This window comes from Haliotis asinina, chromosome 8 (genome assembly GCF_037392515.1).
Source record: "Haliotis asinina isolate JCU_RB_2024 chromosome 8, JCU_Hal_asi_v2, whole genome shotgun sequence".
In the NCBI taxonomy this organism is placed as follows: domain Eukaryota; kingdom Metazoa; phylum Mollusca; class Gastropoda; order Lepetellida; family Haliotidae; genus Haliotis; species Haliotis asinina.
In genome coordinates this window covers 39181235-39206080 of record NC_090287.1, presented here as the reverse complement: position 1 = coordinate 39206080, position 24846 = coordinate 39181235, and the positions used below count along the sequence as shown (strand labels likewise).

The 24846-nt window shown below is 37.9% G+C and overlaps 1 protein-coding gene across 1 annotated transcript in view; it reads left to right on the top strand.

The window, feature by feature from the left end:
* LOC137294606 (endothelial PAS domain-containing protein 1-like) overlaps positions 1–24846 on the top strand; it is a 146883-nt gene that overhangs the window by 84293 nt on the left and 37744 nt on the right. Inside the window, exon 4 of the mRNA XM_067825663.1 lies at positions 17000–17116. Coding sequence (XP_067681764.1) covers positions 17000–17116 — 117 coding nt within the window. The remainder of the gene's footprint in view (positions 1–16999; positions 17117–24846) is intronic.

Here is a 24846-nt window from a genome sequence, read left to right as displayed (position 1 = left end):
AACTAAATTAAAAATACTTCAGCCAGTAATTGAAACTGCCACCAGCTTCACTCTCTTGCAATAATCTTGCTTTTCTAGTGTTTCTCTGTATGGCAGTATCCAGCAAATGCAATTGAAAATTAACCTATTGTTCTTATTTTCAATAAAATGTGGATGGATTGTTGGACACATACAACTAACATTTACTCTCTGAATATATTTAATGTTTGTTAGAAACAAACAATTCATTTTGGTTTGAAAGGAGCCCCACTGAAATGAGAGAATTTTCAGTATGATCAACGACTCTGCACGATTTAGATACATAATTCTTTTGGCCTTTCAGTGATAGTACTCATGGGGAAACCATTTAAACTGGTGATGTTCATACGTGCTGGCATGCTTGGCAGCTGACATGGATGTATCATAAAATAACCGAAGCACTTAACTCAAAGCATGATAATTTCAATTTAAATGTTGTTAAATTCTGATCAAGTTCTGCTATTTGAATGAAACCTTATCAGACTTTGTCAAGCGGGACCAACTGTGACAGTGAACATATAGTTATTGAACATATAGTTATTGAACATATAGTTATTGAACATATAGTTATTGAACATATAGTTATTGAACATGTATGGATTCATTATCTTCACTGTTTGGTGTGAACGTTGTGACAATGGCTGAATAAGTTGTCATTGTTCTGGTTTCAGCCCCACTGCACCTTCTGACAAAGTTGTGTCTGTATTGGAATGCTTATACAAGTAACATAAATCACAAATTAATAGTGATACTGTATTATTAGGTATCATGAATCATATCCCTTTTATTATGATGTGCATATTTTTCATTATGTAATGGAAATATTGTGTCAGGTTAGTTTATTGTTTTATGCCCCACTTGGCCAGTATTCCAGCTATATGGTGTGAGTCTGTTTATAATCAAGTCTGGACTAGACAAACAAGTGATCAACTGCATGAGCATTGATTTGCTCAATTGGGATACGATTACATGTGCCAACGAAGTTAGCAAGCCAGACCTGCCAATCCCGTTAGTCGCTTCTTACATCAAGCATTGGTTGCTGAAGATCAATTCAAATCCAGATCTTCATGGGTACCGTATGTTTCAGGTACTGGTGACCTCTTTCAAGGTCATATTTCTTCCCCATTTTGTGTATCTTCAGTTTGTGATTCGGTTCGGAGGCAAATTCTGAAACATATTATTTTATTTTTCTGTGAATATGGACATGTTGATGTGGCTTTTTGTGGTTTATGTGCACTCAGGTTCTTTAGTCCAAGTTATTTTTGTTGGCATCTTTTTTCTGCTACCATTGCGGCGGGTCGACTGAAAGTTAACATGCTCGCTGATCATGTCAAGGGCCTGGGTTCGATTCCCCACCTGAGTGCAATGTATAAAGCCTATTTCCCATGCTGTGATATTGCTGGAACATTTCTTAAGGGCCTAAAACTATACTCACTCATTTCTTCCTATCTCAAGGTTGTTCCTCAACATTACTTTCGTAGATTTGGTTTCATTATCCATAGCTAATAACGACCTTAGCGTAAGTATTATTAATATGTTTTATATATGATTAATGTGTGCTTGATAGTCTGTATTTTTTATCAGTTGATGTTTTTTTTTTATCAAATGGCTGTTCTATACATGTGTCATGCATTAGTGTCAAATTACTTCTATATACAAATGGAAAATTCAATCAGTGGAGATCTCTTCCTGCTTAGAATTTAATGTAGTCCCTGTAATCATGGCTGACATGCATTAGATGTTTCAGTGAGGTTTGCTAGGATGTAGCACTTTTTATGTTGCACTTGATGATGTCCAATGATAGTACTTGCTGCCCTGTTTATGTTTGACTTGATCCAGCAATGGTACTTGATGCAATGTGCCCAGCATGTTGTACGTGTTGACCCATCAATGGCACTTGCTGACCATTACATTGCATGTGTTGATGGCAAACAATGGCATGTGCTGCCTATTATGTTGCACATGTTTATGTCCATCAGTGGCACTTGCTACTCTACGTGTTGCATATGTTGATGTTCAGCAATGGCATTTGCTGCCCATTATGTTGCACATGTTTATGTCCATCAATGGCACCTACTGGCCTGTATGTTGCAGATATTGATATCCAACAATGGCACTTGCTGCCCATTATGTTGCACATGTTTATGTCCATCAATGGCACCTACTGGCCTGTATGTTGCAGATATTGATATCCAACAATGGCACTTGCTGGCCTGTATGTTGCACATGTTTGTGTCCATCAATGGCACCTACTGGCCTGTATGTTGCAGATATTGATATCCAACAATGGCACTTGCTGGCCTGTATGTTGCACATGTTTATGTCCATCAATGGCACCTACTGGCCTGTATGTTGGACATGTTAATATCCAGCAATGGCACTTGCTGGCCTGTATGTTGTACATGTTTATGTCCAACAATGGCACCTACTGGCCTGTATGTTGCACATATTAATGTCCAACAATGGCACTTGCTGGCCTGTATGTTGCACATGTTTGTGTCCATCAATGGCACCTACTGGCCTGTATGTTGGACATGTTAATATCCAGCAATGGCACTTGCTGGCCTGTATATTGTACATGTTTATGTCCATCAATGGCACCTACTGGCCTGTATGTTGCAGATATTGATATCCAACAATGGCACTTGCTGGCCTGTATGTTGCACATGTTTGTGTCCATCAATGGCACCTACTGGCCTGTATGTTGCAGATATTGATATCCAACAATGGCACTTGCTGGCCTGTATGTTGTACATGTTTGTGTCCATCAATGGCACCTTCTGGCCTGTATGTTGCAGATATTGATATCCAACAATGGCACTTGCTGGCCTGTATGTTGTACATGTTTATGTCCAACAATGGCACCTACTGGCCTGTATGTTGCACATATCAATGTCCAACAATGGCACTTGCTGGCTTGTATGTTGCACATGTTTATGTCCATCAATGGCACCTACTGGCCTGTATGTTGCACATATTAATGTCCAACAATGGCACTTGCTGGCTTGTATGTTGTACATGTTTATGTCCAACAATGGCACCTACTGGCCTGTATGTTGCACATATTAATGTCCAACAATGGCACTTGCTGGCTTGTATGTTGTACATGTTTATGTCCATCAATGGCACCTACTGGCCTGTATGTTGCACATATTAATATCCAACAATGGCACTTGCTGGCTTGTATGTTGCACATGTTTATGTCCATCAATGGCACCTACTGGCCTGTATGTTGCACATATTAATATCCAACAATGGCACTTGCTGGCTTGTATGTTGCACATGTTGGTATCCAAAAATGGCACTTGCTGGCCTGTATGTTGCACTTGTTAATGTTAATAGCATGTTCTGCCCATTGTGTTGCACATGTTGATGTCTGTCAATGGCACTTGCTTGCCTGTATGTCGCACACGTTGCTATATCCACCAATGTCACTTGCTGCCCATTATGTTGCACTTGTTGGTGTATAACAATGGCATGTGCTACCCATTGCATTGGACATGTTGATGTCTGTCATTGGCACATGTTGGCCTGTATGTTGCACTTGCTGATGCCTAGTGATAGTACTTGCTGCCCTATATGTTTGACTTGATGGTGTCTAATGATGGCACTGGATGCCCCCTATAAGTGCAAAGATTTACTGTTATGCCATGTTTCCTGACATGACAGCTTATCATGACATGCCAGTAATGATTTCTTATGGTATCGTAAATATCAGACTCTTTTTCTTTATCATTACTCTTTACAGCTGGTGATGTGATAATTTGTATAACGACCTTGCACCACCTACTGGGGAACATGATATGTAGATTGATGCCTCTCACCACTAAATGGGTATTTAAATATGTATATTGTGCTTTACCACACGAAATGAGTGTTGTAATATGTAGAATGTTGAATAACTGTTAGTAATTGTAGTAATTATAAGTGACATAATGTGCAATGGGAGCACATGCCACATTATTCACAGGTCGTAAATACCAACATTTTGCCACATGACAATGGTATTTTGAGTAGCGCTAAAATCATTATTTATCTGCAGGTGATAAAGTATATTATATATAAGCACACAGATGAGTTCTCTTACTTGGATATTTTGGGACTGCAGTAAACATTTGGGTGGAAACGAGCACAAAACATTGATTTCATTATTTACAGGCTTTTGTGACATTGGTGGAAAACTGATGGCTTGGCAAAAACAACATGCACTCACTTCACCTCCTCTTCCTGTCAGATGGTGAAGTAGCCTAGTGGTCAAAGCATTTTCTCATCCAACTGAGTGCCCTGGTTTGATTCCCTACATGGGTACAATGTGTGATGCCCATTTCTGGTGTACTCCGGCATGATATTGCTGGGATATTGCTAATATCGGTATAAAACCCAACTTACTCTCTCAATTCTGTTGCCCATAAGTATGGCCTTTCAGACCCATTCCGTAGCATCTAAGCACACAAGGAACATGAATGGCTCAGAGTCCTTGCTATCACCCTCTGTGTAGACTTGTTTTACACAGGCAAAACATAAGCGTATGTGTATGGGCTTAAATCCCACATCTCCCTTGATTGTTCTGTTACAGTGACAGGAATGTTTGTCAGGTTCCAGTCTCCACATGGGCACAATGTGTGAAGCCCATTTCTGGTGCCCCTACCATATTGCTGGAATATTGTTAAACAATGCAATAAACTAAACTCACTTACAAGTTACCTTTATCAGCACCACACTCTTGTTCATGGATTGTTAACATATCTGTGTCTCTTTAGGTTGCTGTTTCATACGGCTGAAGTACTGTTGAAAGCAGCAGTAACCTAAACTCCCTTATTCCACACAAGTCTGAAATCTTGTAAAGCAAGACATACACTGCCTAATCTTGAAGTAGAATTTATACTGATTATGCATTTTGTGGATGATCAGTGAACAATATGTGCAGTGTTCACGAATAGCGTCTGACCCTCTGACAAATCTGGCAGATTCACCAGTGGTCAGATAGAAATAATCAACCCGCCAGCCCGAGTGTCCGACTGAATATTTCACAATGTCTTTGTGTGAAGTTGTTACTTGAGGCATGTGACACATGTTTGCTGTTTATACATTTTCTGTTTGTTATCATATAATGTTAATAGTTTCAATGTCAAATATAAGAAATGCTGAACCTGGAATGTTTGTTTAACTTTATTCTGTGGGTCCTGTGAATTTTCAGTGGGTCAGACAGAAATCTGAAACTTACAGGACATTGGGTCCTGTTACTTTGAAACACCTTCGTGAACTCTGTATGTGTTTAATGAGTTGCTAATTATCAAATTTCTCACATGTAGATTTTAATGTTTATTTATAGCACATTACCTGATCAATGGATTCTTTGTGCCATTGCCCAATTCAGCTCAGTTTGGAATAACATTTTATTTTACAAGTATGCACAATTGTTAATCCAGGGTCAGCATATGTGAGTTTGACAGTCAGGGTATAAATATTCATGATAAAGTGGCCACCTTGCAGATCGGTGAACTTGTGATTGATGTTTTGACTGAGAGCATGTGGCACTCATGCTTGGTTTTACTCCACCATCTGTTTCATGTGTAAGTACAAGATGTTAAGACAAGGTGTTACAGAGGATGTTAGTTGATAATGTTAACATCGTGAGACAAAATGTCAATGTTTGATGTTTCGTAGACTAACAACTAGTCTCTGAAATGAATATATTTTACTGAAAAAAAGTTCATATTTAAAAAAAATAATATAATGAAATTGGATCCTTGATACTTTCTTAATTTTCAGCAAAAGAAATCTAAACTTGCCACATTTTCTAGACTTGCATGGGCTTCCTTGGATATACTTACTTCAGGGTCTGTGCGATAGATTAGATATTAAGATAAGCTATTAAAATATATTGACACAAAGTGCTAATTCAAGATGTTGATACAATATTACATATTACAATAAGATGTTTGCAAACCAAACCAATCTTTTCATCAATTCGTACTATTTTCTTTCCTGTCTCCGCTATGTTCCTCTCCTGTATTCCCATGTCATTTTCTATTTCGTCTGCTGTGTACTTCATTCATACAACCATTAAACTTATGACTTCACTTAACTATTTCAAATCCTGAATGTGTGAATGTTTTTTTAGCATTCAATTGTATGGATATTTGCATTATTTGCTATCTTAAGAAAAATAGGACCAGAAAAAATATGTTAAAATATGATACTCTGACGCAATAGTATTATAAGATATTAACACAAGATGTAAAGACCATAGGCTGATACAAAGTGATAATGTTATTACAAGATATTAACACAAGATGTAAAGACCAGGGGCTGATACAGAATTAACACAATGGTTTTGTAAGATATGAACACAAGATGTAAAGACCAGGGGCTGATATAGAATTAACACAATGGTATTATAAGATATAAACACAAGATGTAAAGACCAGGGGCTGATACAGAACTAACACAATGGTATTATAAGATATAAACACAAGATGTAAAGACCAGGGGCTGATACAGAATTAACACAATGGTATTATAAGATATAAACACAAGATGTAAAGACCCGAGGCTGATACAAAGTGTTGACAATGTTATTACAAGATATTAACACAAGATGTATAGACCAGAGGTTGATACAAAATTAACACAATATTATTACAAGATATTAACACAAGATGTATAGACCAGAGGTTGATACAAAATGAACTGATACATAAAGAATTTGTGAATAACAGGTTGACATTATGTATACAATAATACTTATATTATGTTCTAGCATATTCTAACAAAGTGGCTGACATTAGACATTACCTGAATAGGTTGTGATCTAATTAGGTATAAATTGATACTTGTAGCTTGAATTCTAATTCTATACAAAGCGATAACAATGACATTATATATTATGCAGATGATAATATATTTCATATACTGTGGTATATAATATACATTCACCTGTATACTCCAGACACTTAAACAGACTTGATATTGTACGTAAAAGTGTTTTGCTTGTGAAGAAGTGGATGCAACATTTCAAGCAGTATATTGTAAATACTGTGGAAGCTGTAAAAAACGGCATCTGTCTAATCCATCAAGTTGTCAACACCGGCACAAAATCCAAGTCCCATCAGTGGTTTGTTCTTTATATCATATGCTCTGCAATCCAACACATTGCCTAAAGTGGATTATTTCCTCAGTCCCAATGAGTGCTGGATTCGACAGTTTCCACTGTATTGTAAATGTCTTAAAGTAAAATATGAATTCACCAATGAATGTGGCATGGTATCATTTGCAGAGAAGCTGATTATAAGCAGTGTATTTCATATATGGTTATATCCACCTGTACCTTTCAGACAAAAAGGCTGACTTAATATAGTTTATAAAGAGGATGGTGTTATATAACATACAGAAAGGCTAAGATATTTTTCCAGAGAGGATGTCTCAATTAGTTCGACAACTCATGATTTGCCAAGAGCTCACATGAGTAGCGCATTAGGCATCCTCTTCTGTGAGTTTCGTTACCACCCTCTGAAGTCAGTTTATTGGCTTTAGGCGTCAGACTATTTCCTCCGCGAACGAGGTGACCCAGCTAAGCAAAAATCAATAATCAACATCAACACCCATTTCTGTGCAAAATCCTGGCAATAATTGTCTTCAAAGAAGCACCAAATATGACAAAGGTGTTTTAAGGCCAGCTGGAAATGTAAACTTTAAAATTATGGTAGACTTTAGGGAACAGCTGACATTTAACCTTTTAAAATATTATGTTGCTTTGAAACTGCTCCCAAAATAACAGGGTTCAAAGGTTAGGGCAAGGTTTAGGCTCAGGGTTAGGTTAGTGTGAGGGCGACATGACACTAAACAGTATGGCTGGTAGATGTCCAGAATTCTGTAGGTGTACTAACACCTTATTTGTAACAAGTGAGTTTTCCAAGATGAAGTTTTCTCAACATGTATAATTATAAACATGTCACTGTTCATTGATTATGGCGAATACCTGGTTCGATTCCTGTCTTGGGTACAGAATGTGAAGCTCATGTTGGTGTCTCTCATGTGTCTTAATGTATACTGACATCATTGCATGACTTATCATACTTGTTAAAGATGTCAGTACATTGGTAATTGCAGACAATGTTCATTCACCGTTTGATTGGCATTACAGAAATTGGTGAGGAAATGAAAAGGAAATTTGCTGCTTCTCCCAAGAGATCGATTATCTGTGACTGTTATCACTTGGTTGTGATCAGTTCAGCTTGATACCAGCATCAGAGACTACCTGGAATTTATGAGAAATGCAGTAAAGCAGAAGTTGTTAGACATTAATTTATTAATTGTTTTATCCCCACAAAGCTGGGATGACCAATCTTTGTTTTGTCCACGTAATGCTGAGACAATCAGACCCTGTTTTATTCCATAATACTTAGCTAACCAATCCTTGTTCTACTCCAATAATGCCAAAAGTCAAGGAGGAACACAACCAGTACCTTCATGTAATCTTGTTCAGTATTACGTGGAATTGAACCACTGACCTTCTCTAAGGGCAGACGCTCTATCCACTTGACCATTGAGGTGTTAGTTGAGATGATGTCTGGCTTTAATGAAGTAGCTCAATCAGCCATCAAATATCACCATCATGTTCAGCTGGTCCAGGTTCCTGCTTGCCATCTCAACAAGATAAGCTGAATGATCTCTACATAGGCCGGATGGCCTTTATGCAAGTGAAATGTCAGTCTAAAGTAAATCCTTACTTGCTCATTCCTATAACCTGACTAAAATACTCACAGATACAGTGGTTTCATGCTTGAATCACCCTACCCTCACTCTCAAACCCTCTAATATCATACAACAGATATGGAAATAAGTATGCCAAGAGTCTTTCCCTGTCATGTATTTTATTGTTTCACTCTGAATCATGAATTCTGGAGAGGAATTTATCGGTAGCATACCCTGATTGTCATAAGAGGTGACTAGCAGGATTGGGTGGTGTCATACTGTTTATGTTAGATGGATACCCATGAAGGTCCTAGGGTAGAATAGCCCTTCAGCAACCCATGCTTGCCATAAAAGGTGACTCAGCTTGTCGTAAGAGGCGACAAATGGGATCGGGTGGTAAGGCTGGTTGACTTGGTTGACACATGTCATCAGTTCCCCATTGCGCAGATCAATGTTCATGTTGTTGGTCACTGGATTGTCTGCTCCAGACTCAATTATTTACAGACCGCTGCCATACGGCTGGAGTTGCAGCGTAAAACTAAACTCACTCAATCATGTTAGATGGATGCTCATGATATCAATCATTGGCTTGTCTGTCAAGACTCAATGATCAGCAGACTGCTGGAATATCATTGTGTGTGGCAAACAACAACAAACAAGCAAATAATTGATTTCTCAAACAATATTAATACTCTGAATGAAGTTGTTTATGAAGCTTCCCATGTCAGTGTAATTGATAGTGTGTGAAGACAGAGCACACATGCCAGGATTTTCAAGACTTTCATCTTAATTAAATGTTCATGTAGTCGTCCATTTCTTACAAGAGGCATCTGAGTTTGCAGAGGAAGGGATTGTGCCTAAGCAGGAGCAGCTGGTGATTGCTGGAGAGGAGAGATTAGCTACAAGCTCACTTTGTCTGGTTGTGGATTAAGGTCAGATCTGGCATAGCATTTCATGCAAATGGGCAACATAATTCAATCACCACAAAAAGTACTGACATCTCCAATCTAGTGTTCTAGGACAATATTTATAATGACACCAATGGTTCATTTTGCCTTAATCAAATCAACACCTACCTGTTAACAGTTATGCATCCCAATCTGATATACAGCTGGTGTCATTGCAGAATTTCACTGCTCCACTTGTGTGGTTTTAACACCTATTTTGCCCTTTAGACCAAATGGAATCTATTGTGTGAGGATCATCAAAGCAAAGTATTTTTGGTATTGATGCTCTATATTGTGTCTTTTTTTTAACTTTATTGATGAATTTAGACTGGTAGTCATTGATCACCTAGTGTGAGCTATAGCAAGAAAAGGCTGAAGATTTGGGAACGACAAAGTTATCGAACCAAGAAGGAGAAGGATGTAGAACCAGGAAGGACATATCTATCAAACCAAGAAGGAGAATGATAAAGAACTGGGAGGGACCAGGTTATAGAACTGGGAAGGATAAAGCTATTGAACCAAGAAGGAGAATGATTTAGAACTGGGAAGGGCCAGGTTATACAACTGGGAAGGATAAAGCTATAGAACCAAGATGGACAAGGCTACAGAACTAGGAAGGACAAAGCTAAGGAACCGGGAAGGACAAGGCTATAGAACTAGACAGGTAAGGTGATAGAACCTAGAAGGATAAAGCTATAGAACCAAGAAGGACAGTGATACAGAACTAGGAAGGACAAAGCTAAGGAACCGGGAAGGACAAGTCTATAGAACTAGGCAGGTAACGTGATAGAACCTAGAAGGATAAAGCTATAGAACCAAGCTGGACAAGGCTATAGAAACGGATCACAGCAGTTACAACCTACAGGCAACTGTGAGCAGCAAGGCATGTAATCAATAGGACATTTCTGTGAATGTATTGAGGTAAATGGAACATTATAACGACTGCTATCTGATCTAGTTAAGGTTCACTTGCCTCAGTCAACCACTCAAGGAACATTAATTTTAAATTAAGCAGTGCTTTTGAAACAGATTTTGTCATTAAATCTGCTTAATGAGCAACATCTCAAAACTATTCACATAGACAGTTTGGCTTTTGGACAGTATTGCAAGTCATTGTTACCAACTCCTCTTGTATTCTGGGAGGATTTACCAGGAAATTTGAAAAAAAAAATATTCAAATTATTTTTTTTATCTGGTGACACCATACAGTCATAAACCAGCATGAAAACCAAACTTTTATTCTTAAAAGTGCTTGAAAAATAAAATAGAAAATTCTTTTTTCATATTTCTGCATAAAGCCTGTGCGTTAAGGCATTAAAAAACACATTTTGAATTAGACTTTATTACTGTACTGCCAAATCTGTTTCCGGGGAAACTTAGTTTCCATATCTAGATCTAGTGCCAGACTAGAGTGTCTCTTAAGAACATTGATTTTTTCGTTTTCAAGTTTAGCTCGACATGTTCCTCAGGATGTTCCTCACTGCAAGCAGTATTATTTGTTTGAGTTGATATTGATGGTTAGAGAAATCAGTCACTTATGAAAACTGTCAAGGTAGAAATAAATATGTCCACAGTATGTGAGTTGGGATTAATTCCATGTGTGGAAATGGCATTTTTAAATATGGGTTTAAAACGCTAGAACGTCCTAGGTGCCAACATGTGTGTTCATATGCCTTGCGTTTGATAGTAGGTAAGGTATGTGAAGCCTAGAAACTGTGAGAGACAAGAAACCCTGTATGAAGCCTAGAAACTGTGAGAGACAAGAAACCCTGTATAAAGCCTAGAAACTATGAGAGACAAGAAACCCTGTATAAAGCCTAGAAACTATGAGAGACAAGAAACCCTGTATAAAGCCTAGAAACAATGAGAGACAAGAAACCCTGTATAAAGCCTAGAAACAATGAGAGACATAAGAAAAACATAAGGACAAACCATATGTGAAGCCTGAGGCTTTAAGTGTGAAGCCAAGAAGCTTTATAAGTCGCACATCTTCCAGGGAAGACATTGGCAAGACTACTTCTGAAACACATTCTGAAAAAAACATCCACCAAAAAAATAGGGCAAATTGTTTTACTATGACAAGATCATTAAATAAGCTTGCGGCTGTGACCTTTCAAACTTGGAAGGACTTAAAGAACGTGCAAGATATTCTGTTTGAAACAGTAGTCATTTCTTTATCTTGGACAATAAGCTGGCAGCAGAGTGCGTACTTCTTTGTTGTGAGCATTGTGTGATATGGGGATTTGGTGGTCCATTGTCTGTTCATTTGTTTTTTTGATGGGACAGCTGATATTGTTCATTCTTGATTGTTTCTTTGTGTGAGAGAGTGAGTTTAGTTTTACGCTGCACTCAGCAATATTCCAACTATATGACGGTGGTCTGTAAATAATCGAGTGTGGGCCAGATAATCCAGTGACCAACAACATGAGCATCGATCTGCACAATTGGGAATCCATGTGGCAACCATGTGTCAACCAAGTCAGCGAGCCTGACCACTGAATCCTGTTAGTTGCCTCTTACGACAAGCATAGTCGCCTTTTATGGCAAGCATGGGTTGCTGAAGGCCTATTCTACCCCGTGACCTTGAGGGGTAGATTTTTTCTTGGATTGACACCATAGACTCATTGCTCTAAGTTATACCATTGGTATATTCTTGTTTTGATACCTTGTTATTCTTCATAATAGCAGTGGTGGAGTAGCCTAGCTCATTCTGCCGAGGATGCAGGTTCGATTCCCTACATGGGTACAATTTGTGAAGCCCATTTCTGGTGTCTACTGCAGAGATATTGCTGGAATATTGAGTGAAAGAAGAGCAGTGTAAAAGTGAACTCACTCACTCATTATTCTTTATAATGAGGTTCAAGTTAGCCTTGGTTCATGGTTTTGTACAAGCACAGCGCCTTCATGGCCATCATAGGGTATATCAGTCAATGTCGCCAAGTAAGAACTGTAAGATGCTAATAAATCTGTGTCTGTTTAAATTAGAACTGTTAGACATTGTGGTACAATAAACAACAGTGAGCACGTTTTGATGTCAAAATATCTCAGGTATTGCAACCATTCTTCAACAAAAAGTGTCTGCTGCTTCTGATCATATCGCTTGCTAGCTGTGGTTTCTAATCCCCAGCACAAAACCATATAATCAGTCATAAGGGAAATAGTCTGGACTGACTACCATTCATCACGTTTTTCATGCAGAGTCTGGGGGCTCAATGGCCACATCCTCCTCCAGTCGATGCTACTTTCCTAACACATTTCCATTGATAAAACATCTAGTCATGGCAACATCAAGGCAATATATCATTGTCACACTATGATTAGCATTGCCTTCAGGGATGCAGGCTCAAACATTGTTGATGATACAGTTTATCTGTCAGAGTCATACATTCTGGGCATGTGGTTCCAAATGTGCTTGGCATCTTTAGACCAGAGTTGTAAATCTGTGCAGTAATGAAGGCATCTTAACTTCTATGGAAACACCTCTTTTTCATTTTTTTTCAGATGCCTTTTTCAGCATGTAAAGGACAGGACTCAGCTTTACACATGTTGTATTTGGGATGACACTTTTCTGTAAAACACAAATTCTAGTAGTTTGGGTTGAATCCAATCCAGGATTCGAACCTACACTCTCAAAATGAGGCACCGATTCACAAGGGCACAAAGTCAGCGGATGAGTGGGTTAGATGTGGGTACGAATCGTGTTACATTTGAACAAGTTAGAACTGATCTTAAAATGACAACACTAAACTTTTCTTAATACATTAATTTTCCTTCTATGTTCATCTTCACAACAAGATTGAAACCACATAGAAAGCTCATTACCATTCAATTTTTTTTTTATTTCAGCTAAATAACGTTTTCTCATGAATGGTAACAAACTTTAAATTTTTTTTATTTTTTGAAGCTCACAACTTTCCTTTGATCTCAAAACTGAGGACGAAATTCATGGTAAAATTCACATCTTTGTGTGATAAACTTTCACAATTCCTGCTTAACCATGTTATATTTATTGGAGAAAATGTGCCCAAGAGGTTTTGTGGAAAATGTTAAAGCCACAAGGGAACCAAATCTGACTATATTGGTTCTAGGCCTTCCACCAAAGTCAAGAAGAAAGGAATCCTCAGACATATATATACTTTGAATCAACATTAATTGATATTTATGCGTGATATAAGGTATGAAAGTGAGTTATCACTTAAATACAACTTGAAAAGTATTATCTGGCAAGGAAATATATACTAAACCTCTGTATCCTCAAGCACCTATATTCTACCAGTTCCCTGTTTGAGTTTTGACTGCTGATCAGGAGGTTGTGGGTTTAATTCTAGTCATCTATAACTGAAAAAAAATCCATTTTTGTGAAAGATTTTAGAGCACTGTACATTTGAAACTTTGAATGAAGTGCCTGTAAAATTGTGACACATCATTCCTGGTCGCTTCATGAAAAAATACAACTTCATTCTTAGTCACATCATGAAAAAGTACATCATTCTCGGTCACTTTATAAAACAGTACAACTCATTCCTCGTCACATCATGAACACTTACGTCACCCTTGGTCATATCATGAAAAAGTACAACATCATTCCTAGTCACATCATGAAAAAACATGCAACCTCATTCCTGGTCACTTCATGACAATGCACTTCATTCCAGGTCACATCATGAAAATGAACATCATTCCTGGTCACTTCATGACTGAGTGAATTTGGTTCTACACTGTTTTTAGCAATATTCCAGCAACATCACAGCAGGAGAACCAGAAATGGACTTCACACATTTAAAACCATGTGTGGATTCGAGCCCAGGTCTTTGGTGTGATGAGTGAATGCTTTAACTTTTTTGCTACGCTACGAGCCGTAATAACAATAAGTCATAACTAATGACAAAATAAACCATAGGCTTCCAAGCCAGTGCTCTACCCTACCCTACCATCGCTTAATGAAAACGAAATACTTCACCCCTAGTCTTACTGCCCATTTGAAAGGAAGTTTCAGTGGCAAGAAATGTGTAGAGGTATGTGACTCCTGTGGTCACTGTATGGACATAATGACTAAAACTGTGAAACAGTGATACTCTCATCATCTGATAGGCTAGTCAGATCATCCTGTTTAAACTTGCACATGACATGTTATGAAAATCGGTTTGGTGTGTCATGGAAATATTCAAATATCCCCATCAAAAGTAGACTGATAAACAATCAGAGGACAAAGAAATGTTGGTTTTTGCCCAACAACTGTTTAAGAGGTGATAAATGATTCTTCCAGAATACCATATCAATACATCTGCTGCATTGCAGACAAACTACTCTGGAAGTCAATGATGCATCTCTGTGGTTGACAATTGTGAATGCTCTTGAAACGGATGACAACGTTTAGAACATGCTTTTTGTCCACCATTATGTGTTCTTGGATCTCATTTCATGCTTCCAGTTGGTTCTGATAATTTCTTTCTGTCATGCAGCAAGATAATAAAACTGTGAGTCATGATGAAATTTTTAAGAGGTTTGACTTTATTACCGTAAAGATGTGTGAATTATTAAGCTGATTTAAGCAAATGGGGTCATGTGCACCCTATTCAAACTCCATGAGAGAAATGCCTTGACATTTAGCTCACCTGGTCTGTGAAAGAAATACCTGCCAAGATACACCTCGCCTGGTTTGTAAGGGAAATGGTTCTTGAGATTCAGCTCACCTGGTCTGTGAGAGAAATACCAGCAGAGGTATAGCTCACCAAGTGTGTTAGGGAAATGTCTTGAGACTTAGCTCTCCTGCAGTGTGAGAAAAGTGCCTTCCAAGATTTAACTCGCTTTCATCACGAAAGAAATTTTTCTACATCAAGTGTCTGTCATTCAGGTATTCTCCAACACTATTCCATTCCCCTGCCACAATCCATACAATGTTGAACATTCATGGTGACTTGTGACAGAATTGGTCCCCACTAACCAATGTTGGTCATAAGAGATTACTATATTGGTTGGCTTGGATTGTTCATTGCCTATCGTCATAGCCTGATGTCATCAGTCATTGCTCATAATATCAATCACTGAATTGTGTAGGCCACAGACTAAAGTCAAATACTCAAAGCTGGAAATACTGTTGAGCATGATGTCAAACAAACAAATATAATACTTGTACAAAAAAAAACCCCAAAACAAATGGGTTTGTTGACAAGTAAGACCTTATGAAGAATATGTGGTTATGATATATGGGTCAAGTTGTGTCATCACACCTGATGACGTGGATGGCTGTTGCTGCTGACTCCCAATTTTTGGTGGGGACAGGCTATTTGCAGGTCATTTAGCTGGAATATTGAGGGCTGCTGCAGTAAAACACATGTACAAAAAATCATTTGTCAAAGAGTAAATAGAGAGTCTCACCCAAGTGTCTACTGATATCAAATATATCAACACAAGTTGATAAAGCAACAAGTGTTGATATAATTGGTATCAGTAGACATGAGGGTGAGATTCTATATATCATCCAAAATCATTCTTCATTAGTTTTCAGTGAAAAATGTACATCTCTGAACACAGCTCTTGTAGTCAGACTTGTAGTGCACCAATGTCATAGGATTGTGACGTCGAGTTCATGACGTCATATCATTGGCAGAGCATTGTGCAAAATCTACTGTCAAAACGATATCTTCTAGTCTGATCTTACACAGGCGATATCGCCTGTGGAACTCAGTTTTGGATGAAAAACTTGTATGTAAATGTTTCACCATTACAATATATGTTCTAATGTATCTTCAAATTCTAGAAATGTCAGTTTAATCCTTTTGCAAGGGAGTGATTGTTTGTTGTTTAGCACCTCACTGTGGCTATATGACACTATTGTGATTGAACAGTGAATGGAAATGACAGTCCTGTGATTATAAATCTCCTCTTACAGGCATAGGATGTAAATATAACCTGGATCTCATTGGGCAACATAGTGTAGGTTTCTTCCGTGTCTACACTCATTCAAGACTTTGCGTTTATTGGCATTTCTCTGTCTGATGTTATTTTCGGAGGATGTGATGAGAGAGAGGGGATAGAAGGTTCACTCAGTAGCTGTAATTAACCGTCAATGTTGCATCTCATCTTGTTCGTTACAGCGTGTTCATTCCACCCATGCATTATGTAACTTTGATTAAAACGTAAATAGTTCGAAGAAATCCTAAAACTGTGTAATAATTTGTATAAAATGTATAAACGCTATTAATGAGAGCTGATGGTGATTAGTTTAACTGGACACATTCCTCTATTGGAGTTAAAATCTGAATTGATATCTTGCTCAAGCAATAATTGGTTACACATGGTTTTGTCATTTAAAGTCTCATTCATTCCATTTACAGCAATTGTACAGAAAGGGAATGCAATATCCTGCTTACAAGCTGACGAGGGAGATGACTGGAAGAGCCACAAGTCAAAAACAGGGGATGAACTTGTCTGCCAGAACAGTCTTAACACCAGTAAGTTGGCATTAAATTGTCCTTCTGTTATCGAACTGATAAACGAGCCTATCAGGATCTAATTATATTCAGTAATTCACTTTTTGTTCCTTTGATGATTTAGTAATCTACCACATATGTATGTGGCAGCTTGGGTTCATACATTCAGCTTAAATGGACTGAAGTGGATCTATAAGTTATATTACATTACCTTATGATAATCTCCTGTGGTCACTGGGGGCTTTTAAATTAGTGGTTCCTGCCATAGAGGACATGTTAGTAGGAGTTATTATATTCTTACAATATTGATAGAAAAATGGTTATGTATTCTTTTAGTGGAGAGGGAGTGGGTTAGCCTGTTGGATAAAATTTGCTCGCATCATGCTGAACTCCATTAATTATTCTGCAGACTGGTGCTCTCCTCATGGCCATTATAAATAGTGTGTAGTTCTGACTGTTTCTGACTGTCATAGATTCAGTAATTATCCCACATACTGGTGCTCTCCTCATGACCATTATAAATAGTGTGTAGTTCTGACTGTTTCTGACTGTCATAGATTCAGTAATTATCCCACAGACTGGTACTCTCCTCATGGCCATAATAAATAGTGTGTAGGTCTGACTGTTTCAGACTGTCATAGATTCAGTAATTATCCCACAAACTGGTGCTCTCCTCATGACCATTATAAATAGTGTGCAGTTCTGACTGTTTCTGACTGTTATAGATTCAGTAATTATCCCATAGACTGGTGCTCTCCTCATTGCCATTATAAATAGTGTGTAGTTCTGACTGTTTCTGACTGTCAGAGATTCAGTAATTATCCCACAGACTGGACCTCTGATCATGGCCATTATAGATAGTGTGTAGCTCTGACTCTTTCTGACTGTCAGGAATCCAGTAATTATCCCATAGACTGGTACCCAGTCTCCTGGAAGTGAAGCTGGTCAAAGCTAGTGTAAAGCTGGCATATAGTTTGCTGTCGATTCAGACAATGAGACAGTGGTCTTGTAGTGACCTGATCCAATTCTGTGCATCTCCCTAATGTCCTGGCTGTATTGAATAAGATAAGAGCCACTCTCTGTAAGTACCAGCTATCGCTAAGCCAGATGTCGGAGATGTGTCCAAACCTCATTGTGGGGAGAAAGTCAATCTAATTTTGACAGAGCAATGGACATGGTGCTTGACTTATGCCAAGGGTATTATCTCTAACAGAGATAAAAGTCATCAAATTGAAACTCAGATAGTGAGATGTTAACAATAGTACTGAAATATCAGATGTGAAAATTTTGCCTCAGACTCTGGAAAAGAACAAAACCTTCAACATGACCTTCAGTATTCCAGCAATAGTGAGATTACAACATCAGAAATAGGTTTCAAACACAAAATACAAACCAGGAACCTATTTCACAAAGCGATAGTAGGGCTACAACTGTCATAAGTCTCTGTTAAAGTATGAGTGTTACGTTTTCCTTTGCACCACCAAATGCTTTAATTACTTGGCACCCCCACCCATTTTAGATATAGAGCAGAGCATGAAGGCGATATCCCGGTACTATGAACAGTTCAAATGGTTAACAAGTGTGTTTTTTTGTCTATTCTGCCATTACAAATGTGTAGTTGTGATATATCCCTCAGTATTTAAATGTAACAGCCATTTGCCTTTTCAAATGGATAAAATTTCACTAGGTCGTACTGTTGTCTGCCCTTTACCTTTTTCTGGAAATGGCTTCTAAGTGTTAAAAGTAGAGTGCGTGGATGTTTAAAAATTCATCCAGTTTACATGTGTTTTGTGTGTGTATGTATTACATTTTTTATGAGACTGAACTGTTACCTGACAAATTAAGCATATTGTGTATAATTTAGTGTTGGAAGAATGTGAGTGTTTTATTTCTACACTAAAGGAAGATGTACACAGGATGAGTGGAAATGAAAAAAGTATTTTATTGCACTGCTGTTTCTGATAAGCTTTGGTTAGTGGTCTTAGGATAGTTGAGCAGCGCAGAGTGAAAATATTATTTGACATTTTGTGTCAGTTAAGACCATAGATAAATCAAAACTTGATTTCAGGCTCAGTGTAAAAAAGTCCATAAGGCACTTGTAGCATTACAGCAATCGTATGCCTGTGATCATGGTGATAAACTCTACTTACAACAGGTCGTAGTGTTGCAGTGCTTGTGGATCGGAACCCTGGTCACCTGCTTTGATTACATCACATTTCTCTTTATAATCTGCCATATCACAAACAGAATGCCAACTTGAACATGTGTCACCTGAAAACAGAGCACTTACTGTGTATTTATAAAGTTGAGCTGATGCAAGTTTCACATTTGCGTTACTTACGTGTTTCAGCACCATTCTGTGATTCTTAATGTTCTCTCCAAAGTTTTGAACTTCTGCACCTTGAAATCTTTGCTTTAGTAAAACAATCTGACCTAACTGAAATCTTGTTCTGACTGGCTGTTGGGTAGGCTGAAGGTTAAAGTGTTCGCTCTTCACACTTGAAGACCTAGGTTCAGTTCCCCACATGGGTAAAATGTATAAAGGCCATTTCTGGTGTCCCTTGCTTGATAGTACTGGAATATTGCTAAAACCATCATAAAACCATACTCATTCTCATTGACAAGCTTAAATAAGACCCACCTCATGATATAAGCCCCTAACTCAAATAATTGTATTTAGCAAACCAGCCCCTCAACAGAGGTGGATTGAAAGGTTGCAAGTGAAGTGATTTCATGTTTGGATGATTGGACACACAAATTCTTTTTTTTTTTTTTTGGTCATAAATGCAATATCTGTCTCTGTTGGGTGCTATGACAATCTATTCTGGACCGCTTAAAAATAAATTTTATGTATCAAGAAGATTGATTTACCGTTTTTTTGTAAGATAATTTCCTTACACAACTTTTTCGGAAGAGCATCGTTGATGATGTATGAGAAAGCAGTAAATAGGTCATTGACTGCATGGCCTCTGATTATGCAGCTCTGCGCAGCTTTTGCATTGCAAATGGCAGGGAAATGTGAGATGACAAGAATCATGGCAGCTCTGTACATTATCCTGGGGAAAGGCAGCCATGGTGTTGTGTAACCGCTCTGTGCTCTGCAGTTGTCATGGCTGCCACAAATCTGAGACAACACAGTTGACAACCAGAACTCCAGTTAGTAAAGATTGTTAAAATAGAATATACAGACATAATAAATGATTCTAACTGTCAGAAAGCTGTCTTGAGTTGCGCAACAAGAAAGGCAAATGTCAAATTTCTTGTCTGAGATTATTATCATATGGAAGTAGTATAGAAATAGTCAAATGGAGTTCTTAAAAGACGAAGGAACTAACAAGGTTACTATAATTGGAGGGGAGGGGGTAAACTTTACTTGAAATCAGATACTCAGTCTTTGCTTTAAAGAATGCATCATATTTCTGTATAATCTAATTAAATGTTTAAAATATGAGACCTGACCTCTGACCTCTGACCATCTCACCCCTCACGGAATATCATGGAATATGTTCGTCCCTAAATGGTCTAGACAGTAGCAGCATACTGAACAGGAGGATGAGAAGAAAACAATACCTAGAGAGCAAAGAATATTCTTGGTTGTTGATTTTCAGTTATCTTTCAGATCATATCAAGAGGTTACTTCATAAATGTAATGTTATGTCATTTTTTAACATTAAGATTGAAAAAAAAAAAAACCCAGATTTGTTCAAATATTTAATTTGTTCAGTAGCCATCACAACAATTGATTCAATTGTCAGAACATTTCAGAGACTGGGCAAGTTCTGTCAGATCAAGGGAAGGATGGATAGCCTAATGGGTAAAGAATTTGCTTGTCACGCCAAAAGCTGAGTTTGATTCCCCACATGGGTACAATGTTTGAAGCTCATATCTCATGTCCTCTGTCAAGGTATCACTTGAATATTGTTGAAGACACATAAAACAAAACTCACTAACTCACTCTGTCAGATCAAAAGAAAGTTGACAGCAAAAGGATAATTCTTCTGATGCAGACACATGTAAACATCTTCAAATTATAGGACACTAAGGGATTGTATTGCTCCATTAGCAGAATTCCTGCGACTCAGAGAAGTATAGGACATGAATATCACTGTCATTTCCAGAAGGAAAGCTTTCCCATGGTGCCATAACAATGTCAGACATGATATGGGTCCTCTCTGTAATAAATCTGATGTAAAATTCCTCAACTCTGAGTATCAATATGAAGCTGACTTGTACATTATTGAGAGGAGACTGGAAAGGCTGCCTATAGGCAGGTAATAGAAGTCCTGGATAAATGTGCCTGTCACAATACTTTATTAGACTATTATTGTTGTCCCCATTACATCATCAATCATATATATGGCCTTACCTTCTCTGCAGAACTGTTGTGCTTCTGGAAAGTATAATGACTGTGCATGCTGTGTGTACTAGATTTATGGCTCTTAGTTTCCTGGCAGATAATCAACTTCAGGAAACTGAGAGCAATTAATCTTGTCTGGAGATATGTGGGTCTATTGTTATTGGAAGCAATAATAATAGTGAGTGAGTGGGTGAGTGGGTGAGTGGTTTGGTCATGTATGACCACATTCAGAAATACACTAGCTGTCTCTAAATAGTCAAGTCTGGACCAGACAAACAAGTAAGTGACATCATGAGCATCAGATGTATCTGCCAAGTCACTTAATACCTCTGGTTGCCTCTGGGTGGTTAGGAAGCCTAGTAGTGTAAGCATTTGCTCATCACGCCAAATGTGTGAAGCCCATGTATGGCATCCCTCCACCTGGAAATTTGCTGGAAAATTGTAAAAGATGCAGCTCGCTCCCTCCCTCCCTCCCTCCCTCACTCACTCACTCTTGCAACAACCAAACTTCTGATTTCTCAACCAGTATGAAATATTTCCAAATTAAGGTGAAATGTCAGTAATTCTGAAGTACTTCCTGAGCTTAGTATGATCTATAATTTGTAGACGTAAAATAGGAGTTCTACTGTGGAATCCTATTTGAAAAGTCTTCATTTTGCCAGAAGGAGTAAAAAAGATAATTCATTTGCTCCGTTCCTACAAGCGTCCCAGATTTTGGGTGTGGAGTCCAATGTTATAATGTGATAGTATGTCCCTAGGTAATTCCAGGCCACATTTCTAGTTGTATTGCCCACAGAAGAAATCAATTAGATTGGCTGTGGGAATACATGGTGAAATATTGCCAGCATGGTGCTTGGTACTTCAGGCAATAGAACAGCACAGGAGCTGTAGCTTATATTTCATAACGTAGTGATATATGACATGTTGCACAAAGGGGTCATATTTCTGGCCTGTCTCCAGTGCTGAAACTACAGAGTGAGTGAGTGATTTGGGTTTAAAACTGCTGAATACAATGTTTCAGTTACACTCTCTATATTTTTTTGTAAAACACCCATGTTCAGGTAATAGGCAAAAAGATCACAACTTGGGCATTTTGTAAAAATTTATAAATGATATCAAATTTGAACTCACTCCGCATACTGGTTCAGTTAGGGTGACTTAACGTGCCATCATATACATATAATGTGACTTAACTGAAATATTGCTGACTTAGCGAAAACGTCAGTCACTGCTGACTTAAATAGACTTCATGTATGGATAATGTGATGTAACTGAAATATTGCTGACTTAACAGAAAAACATTAGTCAACAGATTCCTTAACATGGTTGACACATGTCATCGCATCCCAGTTGCATAGATGGATGCTCATGCTGTTGAACACTGGACTGTCTCGTCCAGATACAATTATTTACAGACTGCCATCCAGCTGAAATACTGCTGAGTGTGGCGTAAAACTAAACTTGATCACTTACTATATTGGGGACTCTGGAAAATAAAACAAACCCAGTCAGTACTGACTTAACATGACTTCATATATACATATATAAGACCTAGTTAAACTATTGCAGACTCTGCTGAAAATTAATGTTTGTCAACTGCCTCAAACAGCAGATGATGATATGTTACAGGCATATATGGCCATAGTCTGTCATACAGCTCCTAAACCACTGCCATATAGCTGGAATATTGCTGAGTGTGGCATAAAACTAGACTCACTCACTCACTTACAGCTACTGAAACAGGTATAACTAATACAGCCCATGCAAGTCTAGAATAGTCGCAGGTCAAGATTACCAAATTGGAAAACTGAAGTTTCCAGGCCCCTGTTTACAATGGAAGCTATGAAGACTGGCATCTGTTCAATCCGGCAAGTTGTAAATACCAGCATGATATCTCAGTCCCATCCGTGGATTGGGCATTTGTCAACGGCTCTAAAATCCGGCACATTGTCTAAACTGGAATATTTCTTCAGTCCTGATGAGTGCCGGTTTAGACAGCTTCCACTGTATTATAATTTATGGACATTTTGGAGGAATGATTATTTTCTGTAAAATATGTTCCAAAATATATTTCCAAGACTAGATGTTAGTCTGGGCTGTAATGTGCAGACCCATGCATATCTTCAGATTTAATATACATATGACAGTAGGACAGAATAACTTGAAGAAATCCCAAACCCTTGAGTGAGAAGTGGCCTGTGTATTTTAACTGCCAGCCTTTGTACACCATCAGCCATAACTTGGCCCAGCAGACAGTCTGAATGGCTAGGTATTTATTCAGCAATGGGTGATGGCCTTTGGTTATTGTGTTGCTTCAGTCATACATGCCTTCACTTAACCTAACTGCGTGTAGCAATCGCCTGCATAAGGGGTTTGTTTATCACACGTTGTTTACCAAGAAGTGTGCATCCTCCTACGTGACTGCAAACATGTTGCCTTGTTTACAGTTTTCTTCCTCGATTTACTTGACTATGTTTACTGGTGTGACCTGACTTCAAGTGCTTATGGATATCAGGGATGTTTACTAGGATTATCGACTGGCTTTAGCTCCATACATTTGTTTGATTTGTCATTGTATGTTTCAAGTATAAACTGACTTTAGAATAAAAACTTTAGACAAGGATAAATCAGAGTGAGTGAGTGAGTGAGTTTGTTTTAAGTCACACCAGCAATATGGGTAAATCAGAATGATTTTAATATGAATGAATGTGGAGATGACTTTGACAGTGTAATAATCCAAAGTATTTATTACATGACTTAAGGTCGGACCAATTTTCTTTCTTGTTTCGGAGGGAAAAACTATCACCGGTCAAAGCCAAACATGAATTTTTCAAGGGCATTGTTTTTCAAGTTCACAGTCATTGAGGTCCTTGAAACACTGATAAAACGTATATTGTTAGGTGATTTAGTTTTGATGTCTCTGATACCAGATTCTGGTGTTTTAATGTCTAACAAACTCCCTTGATTGTGTTGTCAGTCTCAATCCCTTATATCTTAACATTAGGATTTTATATTTCAAGTGGGAGAAAATGTATTTTTTTATTTTTGTTCTTATTCTTGAACATATACGACTTGCAGATCTGTAAAACAAGAAGTTAAATTGGTCTGACCTTAACAGGATATTTCTCAACAAAAAATGGTAATTTGAAGTAACATTTTTGCTTATATTTATAACAATTATGGAAACGCTAATTGGGTCATAGATATTTTTTGCATATCAACTTCTCATGTAAAAAAATATATAATTCTCGTAATCCATCAATGCGGTTTGTTTTACATAGTTTCTGCTAGTATATATTTCTTGACAAGCTTCTCAGAGATACAATTCTATGGGGTACCTGATATGCTGTTGTTGCTCTCCATTAGATATCTTTATGGCCATGGTATAAGAACT